This window comes from Phyllobates terribilis, unplaced genomic scaffold, assembly GCF_046119375.1.
Source record: "Phyllobates terribilis strain yellow unplaced genomic scaffold, ASM4611937v1 Scaffold_8__6_contigs__length_399053987, whole genome shotgun sequence".
NCBI lineage: Eukaryota > Metazoa > Chordata > Amphibia > Anura > Dendrobatidae > Phyllobates > Phyllobates terribilis.
The window spans coordinates 387,710,682-387,727,190 of NW_027362768.1; the positions used below are offsets into that span (position 1 = coordinate 387,710,682).

At 44.7% G+C, this 16,509-nt stretch overlaps 1 protein-coding gene across 2 annotated transcripts in view; it reads left to right on the forward strand.

The window, feature by feature from the left end:
* Positions 1 to 1,248: 1,248 nt before the first annotated feature.
* LOC141157648 (hyaluronidase-1-like) overlaps positions 1,249 to 16,509 on the forward strand; it is a 35,075-nt gene continuing 19,814 nt past the window's right edge. Inside the window, exons 1-2 of one of the 2 annotated variants that reach the window (XM_073645162.1) lie at positions 1,249 to 1,365; positions 8,170 to 9,080. In XM_073645162.1, coding sequence (XP_073501263.1) covers positions 8,178 to 9,080 — 903 coding nt within the window. In that variant the 5' untranslated portion in view covers positions 1,249 to 1,365; positions 8,170 to 8,177. Of the gene's footprint in view, positions 1,366 to 1,389; positions 1,752 to 8,169; positions 9,081 to 16,509 lie in introns of those variants that run through there. The other variant, XM_073645163.1, reaches the window with a different exon arrangement.

Genomic DNA, 16,509 nt, shown 5'->3' on the forward strand with positions numbered 1-16,509 from the left:
ATTGAAGGATAAACTGAGGGCGCCAGTGGTGTCCAGAGTTGCGGTCAGGCCAAGCTGGCAGAGGTCTGATCTCCATTACCGTTGGAGAGATATCGCCACCAGGATAAGGACCTGATCTAGGTCTTTAGAGAACTTCTTGCACTTAGATAAGATTGTACTTGAATGGGTCCAAGATGTCCAGGATTCACCCCTATTATTCTGCAGCTGGAGAATTGCAGGATAATACATTTTTGAGAAATCCTTCAGTTCAGAAGATCACCGTATTACCAGATCTGTAAGGAGGCTGACGAAGGAAGCCACACTCATCCCAGCTTGGATGATGACTCTTCACAGTCATGGCTGCCAAGTGTGAGGGCACAGTCTACAAGACATCTGATGTTTATTAACCAAGACTTTTGGGTATGATGGTGCAATGGTTTGTATAGATGGTTTGGTTATGATCACATCCAACGAGGCAAATCTCTGCAGCTATGTCCGGGATACCCAGAGAATTATCCAACCCGAAGACCCCTGGCTCCTGGAGGTGGTGTAATATCGGTTCCCATTCTGAGACATCTCCTGATCAGATCATCTGAATGTGTTTGGCAATATTCACATAGTGGTTGACCTCCACATCAGTGGCTCCTTCAGGGCTTATGTGTAAACCCCCACAAAACATGATTCAGGCGTATACACTGACGGGGCCATTGACTATCATGATGCAGATGAAGTCACCAGACGTGTTCTGTCGTGCATTATTTTTTTGCTGTATATGCCTATTGGAGGCAGGCGGCAAAACATAGTCGACTGCATCTTGGTGTCTGCCTCGAGTAGACGTATATGGCTGAAAATGATGCACGACAGAGCACACTCCATCAGCATCATTAGTCAATGGCCCTGTCAGTGCATACACCTGAATCCCATTTTGTGGTGGTTCAGACAAAACCTTTCCAAATACAGTGCCTTCCCTTATTAAATACAGTATCACCCCTTACTGAATACAGGGTCTTTTACTATATACCGTGTCTCCCTTCTTATAAACAGTGTCCTCACTTATTACACAATGTCCTCCCTTATTGCATACAATTTAACTGTTATTTATAGTGTCCTCCCTTATAATATACAGCGTTCTCCCTTAATATATACAGTAGTGTTCCTTATTAGCATGTTACATTGTGAGTGGAGACAATACACTTGAAATCAGGAGTCTGGGCTGAATGAGTAGCTATAGCCGAGAAGTGACAGAAGTGAGGGAGTGAAGGAAGAGGAGAAAGAGGGAGGAGTATGGGGAAGGACTCCAGAGAGGAGGTGCCACCACTCCAGTGTTGTCCCCTGTGGAGGCCATGCAGTGACTCCATACACCGGACGGCCACAGACTGCAGAAGGGTAAGGAGGGAACAAGTATCTGGGCACAGGCGTCAACTAAAAAGTTATAAACACAGGAACAGCGTCGGATTGTATTGTCATAAAGATTTCACAAGTAGCTCAGGCTCAGACGGTCACAGATCACATCACACCTTCACCATTAACCAACAATTCACAGATTATATTGTGAGTAAAACACAGGGGAGGAGACGATATATAGAAGATCAGGAGTCTGGGGGGATGAGAGGGAAAATAGTCATGACAGAAGGGAGGAAGTGAAAGAGGAAGAGAAGAAGGGAGGAGTGTAAGGGAGGACTCCAGAGACCAAGCGACATCACTCCAGTGCTATCCCCTGTGGCGGGCAGAACAGTGACCCCGTACACCGGACGGCCACAGACGGCAGAGAGGTAAGGAGGGAGCACCGGGCAACAGTATCCGACAACTCACAGATTATATCGCACGTTCACCAGTATCCGACAACTCACAGATTATATTGCACGTTCACCAGTATCCGACAACTCACAGATTATATCGCACGTTCACCAGTATCCGACAACTCACAGATTATATCGCACGTTCACCAGTATCTGACAACTCACAGATTATATCGCACGTTCACCAGTATCTGACAACTCACAGATTATATCGCACGTTCACCAGTATCCGACAACTCACAGATTATATCGCACGTTCACCAGTATCCGACAACTCACAGATTATATCGCACGTTCACCAGTATCCGACAACTCACAGATTATATCGCACGTTCACCAGTATCTGACAACTCACAGATTATATCGCACGTTCACCAGTATCTGACAACTCACAGATTATATCGCACGTTCACCAGTATCCGACAACTCACAGATTATATCGCACGTTCACCAGTATCCGACAACTCACAGATTATATCGCACGTTCACTAGTATCTGACAACTCACAGATTATATCGCACGTTCACCAGTATCCGACAACTCACAGATTATATCGCACGTTCACTAGTATCTGACAACTCACAGATTATATCGCACGTTTACCAGTATCTGACAACTCACAGATTATATCGCACGTTCACCAGTATCCGACAACTCACAGATTATATCGCACGTTCACTAGTATCTGACAACTCACAGATTATATCGCACGTTCACCAGTATCCGACAACTCACAGATTATATCGCACGTTCACTAGTATCTGACAACTCACAGATTATATCGCACGTTTACCAGTATCTGACAACTCACAGATTATATCGCACGTTCACCAGTATCCGACAACTCACAGATTATATCGCACGTTCACCAGTATCTGACAACTCACAGATTATATCGCACGTTCACCAGTATCCGACAACTCACAGATTATATCTCATGTTCATCAGTATCTTTCAACTCATAGATTATATAGCACGTACACCAGTATCCGACAACTCACAGATTATATAGCACGTTCACCAGTATCCGACAACTCAGATTATATCACATGTTCACCAGTATCAGACAATTTACAGATTATATTGCACGTTCACCACTATCCGACAACTCACAGATTATATCGCACGTTCACCAGTATCCGACAACTCGCAGATTATATCGCACGTTCACCAGTATCCGACAACTCACAGATTATATTTCATGTTCACCAGTATCCGATAACTCACAGATTATATCGCACGTTCACTATTATCCGACAACTCCGATTATATCACACGTTCACCAGTATCCAACAACTCAGATTATATAGCACGTTCACCAGTATTCGACAACTCACAGATTATATCACACGTTCACCAGTATCCGACAACTCACAGATTATATCTCACGTTCATCAGTATCCGACAACTCACAGATTATATTGCACGTTCACCAGTATCCGACAACTCAGATTATATCACATGTTCACCAGTATCCGACAATTTACAGATTATATTGCACGTTCACCACTATCCGACAACTCACAGATTATATCGCACGTTCACCAGTATCCGATTGCTCACAGACTGAATATGTTCACCAGTATCTGACAACTCACAGATTATATTGCACGTTCACCAGTATCCGACAACTCACAGATTATATCGCACATTTACCAGTATCCGACAACTCACAGATTATATCGCACGTTCACCAGTATCCGACAACTCACAGATTATATTGCACGTTCATCAGTATCTGACAACTCACAGATTATATCGCACGTTCACCAGTATCTGACAACTCAGATTATTAGCACGTTCACCAGTATCCGAAAACTCACCGATTTTATCCCACGTTCACCAGTATCCAACAACTGAGATTATATCGCACGTTCACCAGTATTCGACAACTCACAGATTATATCTCACGTTCATCAGTATCCGACAACTCACAGATTATATCGCACGTACACCAGTATCCGACAACTCACAGATTATATAGCACGTTCACGAGTATCCGACAACTCACAGATTATATCGCACGTTCACCAGTATCTGACAACTCACAGATTATATCGCACGTTCACCAGTATCCGACAACTCAGATTATATCGCACGTTCATCAGTATGCGACAACTCACAGATTATATCACACGTACAGCATTATCCGACAACTCAGATTATATCGCACGTTCACCAGTATCCGACAGCTCACAGATGATATTGCACGTTCACCGGTATCCGACAATTTACAGATTATATAGCACGTTCACCAGTATCCGACAACTCCCAGATTATATCGCACGTTCACCAGTATCCGACAACTCCCAGATTACATTGCACGTTCACCAGTATCCGATAACTCAGATTATATCCCACATTCATCAGTATCCAACAACTCACAGATTATACTGCACATTCACCATTATCCGACAACTCAGATTATATCGCACGTTCACCAGTATCTGACAATTTACAGATTATATCACACGTTCACCATTATCCGACTACTCACAGATTGTATCGCACGTTCACCAGTATCCGAAAATTTACAGATTAAATCGCAAGTTCACCAGTATCCGACAACTCACAGATTACATTGCATGTTGACCAGTATCCGACAACTCGGATTATATTGCACGTTCATCAGTATCCGACAACTCACAGATAATATTGCACATTCACCAGTATCCGACAACTCACAGATTATATTGCACGTTCACCATTATCCGACAACTCAGATTATATCGCTCGTTCACCAGTATCCGACAACTCACAGATTATATCGCACGTTCACCAGTATCCGACAACTCACAGATTATATCGCACGTTCACCAGTATCCAACAACTCACAGATTATATCGCACGTTCACCAGTATCCGACAACTCACAGATTATATCGCACGTACACCAGTATCCGACAACTCACAGATTATATTGCACGTTCACCAGTATCCAACAACCCGCAGATTATATAGTGCATTCACCAGTATCCCACAACTCACAGATTATATCGCACGTTCACCAGCATCCGACAACTCACAGATTATGTTGCACGTTCACCAGTATCCGACAACTCACAGATTATGTTGCACGTTCACCAGGATCCGACAGCTCGCAGACTATATCGCACGTTCACCAGTATCCGACAACACACAGATTATATCGTACGTTCACCAGTATCCGACAATTTACAGATTATGTAGAACGTTCACCAGTATCCGACAACTCCCAGATTACATTGCACGTTCACCAGTATCCGATAACTCAGATTATATCCCACATTCATCAGTATCCAACAACTCACAGATTATATTGCACATTCACCATTATCCGACAACTCAGATTATATCGCACGTTCACCAGTATCCGACAACTCACAGATTATATAGCACGTTCGCCAGTATCCGACAACTCACAGATTGTATCGCACGTTCACCAGTTTCCGACAACTCAGATTATATTGCACGTTTATCAGTATCCGACAACTCACAGATTATATCGCACGTTCACTAGTATCCGACAACTAACAGATTATATTGCACATTCACCAGTATCCGACAACTCACAGATTATATCGCACGTTCACCAGTATCCGACAACTCACAGATTATATCACACGTTCATCAGTATCCAACAACTCACAGATTATATCGCATGTTCACCAGTATCCGTCAACTCACAGATTATATCACATGTTCATCAGTATCCAACAACTCACATATTATATCACACATTCATCAGTATCCGACAACTCACAGATTATATTGCACGTTCACCACTATCCGACAACTCACAGATTATATTGCACCTTCACCAGTATCCGACAACTCAGATTATATCGCACGTTCACCAGTATCCGATTGCTCACAGACTGTATATGTTCACCAGTATCTGACAACTCACAGATTATATCGCATGTTCACCAGTATCCGGCAACTCACAGATTATATTGCACATTCACCAGTATCCGACAACTCACAGATTATATCGCACGTTCACCAGTATCCGACAACTCACAGATTATATCGCACGTTCACCAGTATCCGACAACTCAGATTATATCGCACGTTCACCAGTATCCGACAACTCAGATTATATCGCACGTTCACCAGTATCTGACAACTCACAGATTATATTGCACATTCACTAGTATCCGACAACTCACAGATTATATCGCACGTTCACCAGTATCCGACAACTCACAGATTATATCGCACGTTCACCTGTATCCGACAACTCAGATTATTAGCATGTTCACCAGTATCCGAAAACTCACAGATTATATCACATGTTCACCAGTATCCGACAATTTACAGATTATATTGCACGTTCACCACTATCCGACAACTCACAGATTATATCGCACATTCACCAGTATCCGACAACTCGCAGATTATATCGCACGTTCACCAGTATCCGACAACTCACAGATTATATCACACGTTCATCAGTATCCAACAACTCACAGATTATATCGCATGTTCACCAGTATCCAGCAACTCACAGACTATATCTCACGTTCACCAGTATTCGACAACTCACAGATTATACCGCACGTTCACCAGTATCTGACAACTCACAGATTATATCGTATGTTCACCAGTATCCGACAACTCACAGACTGTATATGTTCACTAGTATCTAACAACTCACAGACTGTATATGTTCACCAGTATCTGACAACTCACAGAGTATATCTCACATTCACCAGTATCCGACAACTCACAGATTATATCGCACTTTCACCAGTATCCAACAACTCACAGATTATATCGCACGTTCACCATTATCCGACAACTCAGATTATATCACATGTTCACCAGTATCCGACAATTTACAGATTATATTGCACGTTCACCACTATCCGACAACTCACAGATTATATCGCACGTTCACCAGTATAAAACAACTCGCAGATTATATCGCACGTTCACCAGTATCCGACAACTCACAGATTAAATCGCACGATCACCAGTATCCGACAACTCACAGATTATATCGCACGTTCACCAGTATCCGACAACTCACAGATTATATCGCACGTTCACCAGTTCCCGACAGCTCACAGATTATATAGCATGTTCACCAGTATCAGAAAGCTCACAGATTATATTGCACGTTCACCAGTATCCGACAACTCAAATTATATTGCACTTTCACCAGTATCTGACAACTCACATATTATATTACACGTTCACCAGTATCCGTTAACTCACAGATTATATCGCATGTACACCATTATCCGACAACTCACAGATTACATCGCACGTTCACCAGTATCCGACAACTCGCAGATTATATCGCACGTACACCAGTATCCGACAACTCGCAGATTATATCGCACATACACACTAGTATCCGACAACTCACAGATTATATTGCACGTTCACCAGTATCCGACAACTCAGATTAGATCGCACGTTCACCAGTATCCGACAACTCACAGATTATATCTCATGTTCACCAGTATCCGACAACTCACAGATTATATCGCATGTTCACCAGTATCCGACAGCTCAAATTTTATCGCACGTTCACCAGTATCCGACAACTCACAGATTATATCGCACGTTCACCAGTATCTGACAACTCACAGATTATATCGCACGTTCACCAGTATCCGACAGCTCAGATTATATCGCACGTTCATCAGTATCCGACAGCTCAAATTTTATCGCACGTTCACAAGTATCCGACAGCTCAGATTATATCGCATGTTCACCAGTATCCGACAGCTCATATTTTATCGCACGTTCACCAGTATCCGACAGCTCATATTTTATCGCACGTTCACCAGTATCCGACAACTTAGATTATATCGCACGTTCACCAGTATCCGATTGCTCACAGACTGTATATGTTCACCAGTATCTGACAACTCACAGAATATATCGCACGTTCACCAGTATCCGACAACTCACAGATTACATTGCACATTCACCAGTATCCGACAACTCACAGATTATATCGCACGTTCACCAGTACCCGACAACTCACAGATTATATAGCACGTTCACCAGTATCAGACAGCTCACAGATTATATTGCACGTTCACCAGTATCCGACAACTCACAGAATATATCGCACTTTCACCAGTATCTGACAACTCACAGATTATATTGCACATTCACCAGTATCTGACAACTCACAGATTATATCGCACTTTCACCAGTATCCGACAACTCACAGATTATATTTCACGTTTATCAGTATCCGACAACTCACAGACTATATCTCACGTTCACAAGTATCCGACAACTCACAGATTATATTGCACGTTCACCAGTATCCGACAACTCACAGATTATATCGCACTTTCACCAGTATCTGACAACTCACAGATTATATCGCACTTTCACCAGTATCCAACAACTCACAGGTTGTATATGTTTCCCGTTCTGTTTAGGCTCAGTGATGAGCGGCGCTCTCCTCCTGGTTTTCACGCTGCTCACAGTCCTGGTGTTAACTCTTGCCGGTCCAGCATGTCTCCTCCCTGGAAGACCTTTTGTTACGGTCTGGAACGCCCCGAGCAGCCGGTGTTGGGACAAGTACAGGGTGGCTCTGGATCTGAGTCCCTTTGACATTGTTGTTAATGAGAACCAGTCGTTTGTGGGCAGTGAGATGGTCATCTTCTATATATCTCAACTAGGGCTCTATCCTTACTATGACAGTGATGGCAACCCCATCAATGGTGGTACTCCCCAAAATGCCAGCCTCACAGAGCATCTCAAGAAAGCTTTTGAGGACCTTAATGCCACAATAGTGTCTCCAGACTTCAAGGGTGTGGTGGTTGTGGACTGGGAGAGCTGGAGGCCTCTATGGGACCGCAACTGGGATACAAAGTCCATCTACCGGCAGCGTTCTGAGGAGCTGGTGAGGCAGCGGCACCCACAATGGTCGGATGAGAAGGTGAAGAAGGAGGCAAAGAAGGAATTCGAGGAGGCGGCTGTAATGTTCATGGAAGACACCCTGAATTTGGGGTGTAAGTTTAGAATGGGCGGATTGTGGGGGTTTTATGGTTTTCCTTCCTGCTATAATTATGGCTATAAAAACTCAAGTCACAATTACACCGGAGAATGTCCGCAGGTCGAGGTGGAGAGGAACGACCAACTGCGGTGGATGTGGAGATCCAGCCGTGCCCTGTACCCTGACATCTACCTGGAAGAGTCGCTGAGGAAATCACAGTATGTCGGCCGATACGTGAGGTACAGATTAGGAGAAGCTTTCCGAGTGTCCACTGCGGGATCGGAGGGGCAGATCCCGGTCCTGCCCTACGCCAGAATCGTTTATGTCTACAGCATGGACTTCCTGGAGCAGGTAAGGAGCTCACAAGCTCTCCTCCACAGGACAGGAGCTGCAGGTCGTCCTCTCTACATCTGCTGAATGGGTGAGCTTCTACCGGTGGGATGACAGAGCTGTGCTTAGTATACGGAGCTAATCAGTGGCATGTAAAAGTTTGTGCACCCCTGGTCAAAATTACTGTTATTGTGAAAAGTTAAGCAAGTTGAAGATGAAATGATCTAAAAGGCCTAAAGTTAGAGATGACACATTTCCTTTGTATTTTAAAAAATACTGTATATTTTAATTTTTTACATTTTAAAAATTACAAAATGGAAAATGGGCCAATGCAAAAGTTTGTGCACACTTGGAGATTTGTGTGCTTAGATAACTTTGACCAAGGTGTCAGACCTTAATTAGCCTGTTAGGGTTATGGCTTGTTCACTATCATCGTTAGGAAAGGCCGGTGATGCAAATTTCCAGCTTTATAAAAACCTCCTCTAACCTTCTGCCCAAACCAGCAGCCGTGGGGTCTTCTAAGCAGCTGCCGAGCTCTGACAATGGTGGAGGCCACAAAGCAGGAGAAGCTAGAAGGAGATAGCAAAGGGTTTCCAAGTCACCCTTTCCTCAGTTCAAAATGTAATAAAGATATGGCAGTTACCAGGAACAGTGGAGGTCAAGATAAGGTCTGGAAGACCAAGCAAAATTTCAGTGAGAGCTGCTCGTAGGATTGCTAAAGAGGCAAATCAGACCCCCGCTTGACTGCAAAAGACCTTCAGAAAGATGTAGCAGACTCTGGAGTTGTGGTACATTGTTCTACTGTTCAGAGACACCTGCACAAATATGGCCTTCATGGAAGAGACATCAGAAGAAAACCTCTCCTGCGTCATCACCATAAAATTCAGCATCAGAAATGCAACAGAACATCTAAACAAGCCTGATGCATTTTGGAAAAAAGTCCTGCGGACCAATGAGGTTAAAATAGAAGTCTGTGGCCACAATGATCAAAGGTATGTGTGGAGAAAAAAGGGCACAGAATTTCAGGAGAGCATCTCGCCAAGCATGGAGGAGGATTGTAGCATCGGCGTCTCTGACCCCCGCCTGGCAGAGACGCCGTTCCCCACACCGCCGCGATCCAGGTCCGGCGTCTTCCTGCTTCCCGCTGCTGTGGCACGTGCCGCGCGCAGCTTCCCGAGCACTGTGCTCCGGGCGCGTGCGCGCGCTCCCTCCCTCTTAAAGGGGTCGCGCGCGCCGTCTTATAGAGTCCCCGGCCAATGGCCAGAGGACTTCCCCTATATAAGGCACCTCCTCCAAAATGGAGGTGCCTGTGCAAGGTTGTTGTTCTGTGTGCTATACACTTGCTCCAGCCCTCATGTCCCACTGCCTGTCAGTCCAGCCCGCCAGCCTGTCTAACAGTTCTGTCCTCCAGTCTGTCCACAGTTAAGCCCGCCAGCCTGCTTACCTGGAGCACCTGCCTGTAACCCGCCGTGCCCGCCAGTCTGCCTACCTGGAGCACCTGCCTGTTACCTGCCGTGCCCGCTTCTTGCCTACCCGGAGAACCCGTCTGTCACCTGCCGTGCCCGCCAGCCTGCCTACCTGGAGCACCTGCCTGTTACCTGTCGTGCCCACCAGCCTGCTTACCTGGAGCACCTGCCTGTAACCCGCCATGCCCGCCAGTCTGCCTACCTGGAGCACCTGCCTGTTACCTGCCGTGCCAGCTTCTTGCCTACCCGGAGAACCCGTCTGTTACCTGCCGTGCCCGTCAATCTGTTTACCTGGAGCACCTGCCTGTTACCTGCCGTGCCCGCCTGCTTGCCTACCCGGAGCACCCGTCTGGCTTTCTGCCGAACCAGCCTGCTTATCTACCCAGACCACCCGTCAGCCTTCCTGCCGTCCTCATCCGCTGTACCGGTCAGTTCCTGCCATCTGACCCGTGGGAGTCACCTGCTCTCATACAAGGTCGGTCCCAGAGTGGCACCTGGTCCACCTGCCCGGCCCCTCCCTGGTTCACAGAGTCGACTAAGCCGCCGTGTGACCCCGGTCAGGCCGAGTAGGGACTTAGTTACGCCCCTCTGGTCCCTCCTTGCACCGAAGCACAGAGGTTCCACCACTCGGACCCGTAACAAGGATCAATCATGCTTTGGGGTTGTATTGCAGCCAATGGCACGGTGAACATTTCACGGAAAGAGGGAAGAATGGATTCAATGAAATTTCAACAAATTCTTGAAACAAACATAACACCATCTGTAAAAAAGCTGAATCTGAAAAGAGGATGATTCTACAAATGGAGAATGATCCTAAACACAGGTCACAATCCACAATAGACGACCTCAAAAGGCGCAAGCTGAAGGTTTTACAATGGCCCTCACAGTCCCCTGATCTGAACATCATTGAAAATCTGCGGCTAGACCTCAAAATAGCAGCGCATGCAAGACGCCCCAGGAATCTCACAGAACTGGAGGAATTCTCCAAGGAAGAACGGAGGAAAATCCCGCAAACAAGAACTGAAAGACTCTTGTCTGGCTCCAAAAAGCGTTTACAAGCTGTGATACCTGCAAAAGGGGGCGCTACTAGGGACTAACCATGCAGGGGGCACAAACTTTTGCATTGGCCCATTTTCCTTTTTATAATTTTTAAAACATAAAAAAATGACAAAATTTTTTTTTTGCCTAAAATACAAATGAAATGTGTCATCTTTAACTTTAGGCCTTTTAGATCATTTCATCTTCAACTTGCTTCACTGTTCACAATTTTAGGAATTTTGATCAGGAGTCCCTGAAGGTGTGAAATTTACCTCGGCAAAGTCTATAGAGTTTCTGACCGACCACTTTCTTCTTTGGTATAAAAAGAACCGCGCCGTCCGTAGAAGAATCCTCTTCATCTCATGCTGCAAAGAAACCTCCAAGTTAGGGTCGGAGTCACCACCCGGTGCAGCTGGGCAAGTGGCGGGCCCTGGACAAACGGGAGGCCCACTCGTCATCAGCAGGGGCGTAACTAACATGGGCGCAGCTGTCGCCCGGGCTCAGCAGGTGAGCGGCCCGCCGATGCTAGCAAATACTTCAGCTGGATGTGCGTCCTCGGGTCCGTGCGCAGCAATACACGCTGACGGCCAATTAGAGGCTAACAGCTGACGTCGGTATACACATGATCGGGGGCACATGGCAGTGACATCATGTGCTCCCGTCACTTGCACGCTGAAGTCAGATGCTGACTTCAGAAGAGGACGCCGCGTAGCGGGGGAGCAAAGGGAAGGTGAGTATTTATTTTTTTAAAACCAGTGAGTACATGGTAACCATACTATTACATGTATGACTATGGTCTGTGCATTATACTGCATGGATGACTATGGGCTGTGCATTATACTACGTGGATGACTATGGGCTGTGCATTATACTACATGGATGACTATGGGCTGTGCATTATACTGCATGGATGACTACGGGCTGTGCATTATACTACGTGGATGACTATGGGCTGTGCATTATACTACATGGATGACTATGGGCTGTGCATTATACTGCATGGATGACTATGGTCTGTGCATTATACTGCATGAATGACTATGGGCTGTGCATTATACTACGTGGATGACTATTGGATGTGCATTATACTGCATGGATGACTATGGTCTGTGCATTATACTGCATGGATGACTATGGGCTGTGCATTATACTACGTGGATGACTATGGGCTGTGCATTATACTACATGGATGACTATGGGCTGTGCATTATACTGCATGGATGACTATGGTCTGTGCATTATACTGCATGAATGACTATGGGCTGTGCATTATACTACATGGATGACTATTGGATGTGCATTATACTGCATGGATGACTATGGTCTGTGCATTATACTGCATGGATGACTATGGGCTGTGCATTATACTACGTGGATGACTATGGGCTGTGCATTATACTACATGGATGACTATGGGCTGTGCATTATACTGCATGGATGACTATGGCCTGTGCATTATACTGCATGAATGACTATGGGCTGTGCATTATACTACGTGGATGACTATGGGCTGTGCATTATACTACATGGATGACTATGGGCTGTGCATTATACTACATGGATGACTATGGGCTGTGCATTATACTGCATGGATGACTATGGGCTGTGCATTATACTACATGGATGACTATGGGCTGTGCATTATACTACATGGATGACTATGGGCTGTGCATTATACTACATGGATGACTATGGGCTGTGCATTATACTACATGGATGACTATGAGCTGTGCATTATACTACATGGATGACTATGGGCTGTGCATTATACTGCATGGATGACTATGGGCTGTGCATTATACTACATGGATGACTATTGGATGTGCATTATACTGCATGGATGACTATGTGCCGTGCATTATACTCCTTTGATGACTATGGGCTGTGCATTATACTACATGGATGACTATGGGCTGTGCATTATACTGTATGGATGACTATGGGCTGTGCTTTATACTACATGGATGACTATGGGCTGTGCATTATACTACATGTATGACTATGGGCTGTACATTATACTACATGGATGACTAGGGGCTGTGCATTATACTGCATGGATGACTATGGGCTGTGCATTATACTATATGGATGACTATGGGCTGTGCATTATACTACATGGATGACTATGGGCTGTGCATTATACTATATGGATGACTATGGGCTGTGCATTATACTATATGGATGACCATGGACTGAGCATTATACTACATGGATGACTATGGGCTGTGCATTATACTACATGGATGACCATGGACTGAGCATTATACTACATGGATGACTATGGGCTGTGCATTATACTGCATGGATGACTATGGGCTGTGCATTATACTACATGGATAACTATGGGCTGTGCATTATACTGCATGGATGACTATGGGCTGTGCATTATACTGCATGGATGACTATGGGCTGTGCATTATACTGCATGGATGACTATGGGCTGTGCATTATACTACATGGATGACTATGGGCTGTGCATTATACTGCATGGATGACTATGGGCTGTGCATTATACTGCATGGATGACTATGGGCTGTGCATTATACTACATGGATGACCATGGACTGAGCATTATACTACATGGATGACTATGGGCTGTGCATTATACTACATGGATGACTATGGGCTGTGCATTATACTACATGGATGACCATGGACTCAGCATTATACTACATGGATGACTATGGGCTGTGCATTATACTACGTGGATGACTATGGGCTGTGCATTATACTGCATGGATGACTATGGGCTGTGCATTATACTACATGGATGACTATGGGCTGTGCATTATACTACATGGATGACTATGGGCTGTGCATTATACTACATGGATGACTATGGGCTGTGCATTATACTGCATGGATGACTATGGGCTGTGCATTATACTACATGGATGACTATGGGCTGTGCATTATACTATATGGATGACCATGGACTGAGCATTATACTACATGGATGACTATGGGCTGTGCATTATACTACATGGATGACCATGGACTGAGCATTATACTACATGGATGACTATGGGCTGTGCATTATACTACATGGATGACCATGGACTGAGCATTATACTACATGGATGACTATGGTCTGTGCATTATACTGCATGGATGACTATGGGCTGTGCATTATACTACATGGATAACTATGGGCTGTGCATTATACTGCATGGATGACTATGGGCTGTGCATTATACTGCATGGATGACTATGGGCTGTGCATTATACTGCATGGATGACTATGGGCTGTGCATTATACTACATGGATGACTATGGGCTGTGCATTATACTGCATGGATGACTATGGGCTGTGCATTATACTGCATGGATGACTATGGGCTGTGCATTATACTACATGGATGACCATGGACTGAGCATTATACTACATGGATGACTATGGGCTGTGCATTATACTACATGGATGACTATGGGCTGTGCATTATACTACATGGATGACCATGGACTCAGCATTATACTACATGGATGACTATGGGCTGTGCATTATACTACGTGGATGACTATGGGCTGTGCATTATACTGCATGGATGACTATGGGCTGTGCATTATACTACATGGATGACTATGGGCTGTGCATTATACTGCATGGATGACTATGGGCTGTGCATTATACTACATGGATGACTATGGGATGTGCATTATACTACATGGATGACTATGTGCCGTGCATTATACTCCTTTGATGACTATGGGCTGTGCAATATAGTACATATATAGACTATGGGCTGTGCATTATACTATATGGATGACTATGGGCTGTGCATTATACTGTATGGATGACTATGGGCTGTGCTTTATACTACATGGATGACTATGGGCTGTGCATTATACTACATGTATGACTATGGGCTGTGCATTATACTACATGGATGACTAGGGGCTGTGCATTATATTACATGTATGACTATGGGCTGTACATTATACTACATGGATGACTATGGGCTGTGCATTATACTGCATGGATGACTATGGGCTGTGCATTATACTGCATGGATGACTATGGGCTGTGCATTATACTACATGGATGACCATGGACTGAGCATTATACTACATGGATGACTATGGGCTGTGCATTATACTATATGGATGACTATGGGCTGTGCATTATACTACATGGATGACTATGGGCTGTGCATTATACTATATGGATGACTATGGGCTGTGCATTATACTATATGGATGACCATGCACTGAGCATTATACTACATGGATGACTATGGGCTGTGCATTATACTACATGGATGACCATGGACTGAGCATTATACTACATGGATGACTATGGGCTGTGCATTATACTACATGGATGACCATGGACTGAGCATTATACTACATGGATGACTATGGTCTGTGCATTATACTGCATGGATGACTATGGGCTGTGCATTATACTACATGGATAACTATGGGCTGTGCATTATACTGCATGGATGACTATGGGCTGTGCATTATACTGCATGAATGACTATGGGCTGTGCATTATACTGCATGGATGACTATGGGCTGTGCATTATACTACATGGATGACTATGGGCTGTGCATTATACTGCATGGATGACTATGGGCTGTGCATTATACTGCATGGATGACTATGGGCTGTGCATTATACTACATGGATGACCATGGACTGAGCATTGTACTACATGGATGACTATGGGCTGTGCATTATACTATATGGATGACTATGGTCTGTGCATTATACTACATGGATGACTATGGGCTGTGCATTATACTACATGGATGACCATGGACTCAGCATTATACTACATGGATGACTATGGGCTGTGCATTATACTACGTGGATGACTATGGGCTGTGCATTATACTGCATGGATGACTATGGGCTGTGCATTATACTACATGGATGACTATGTGCCGTGCATTATACTCCTTTGATGACTATGGGCTGTGCAATATAGTACATATATAGA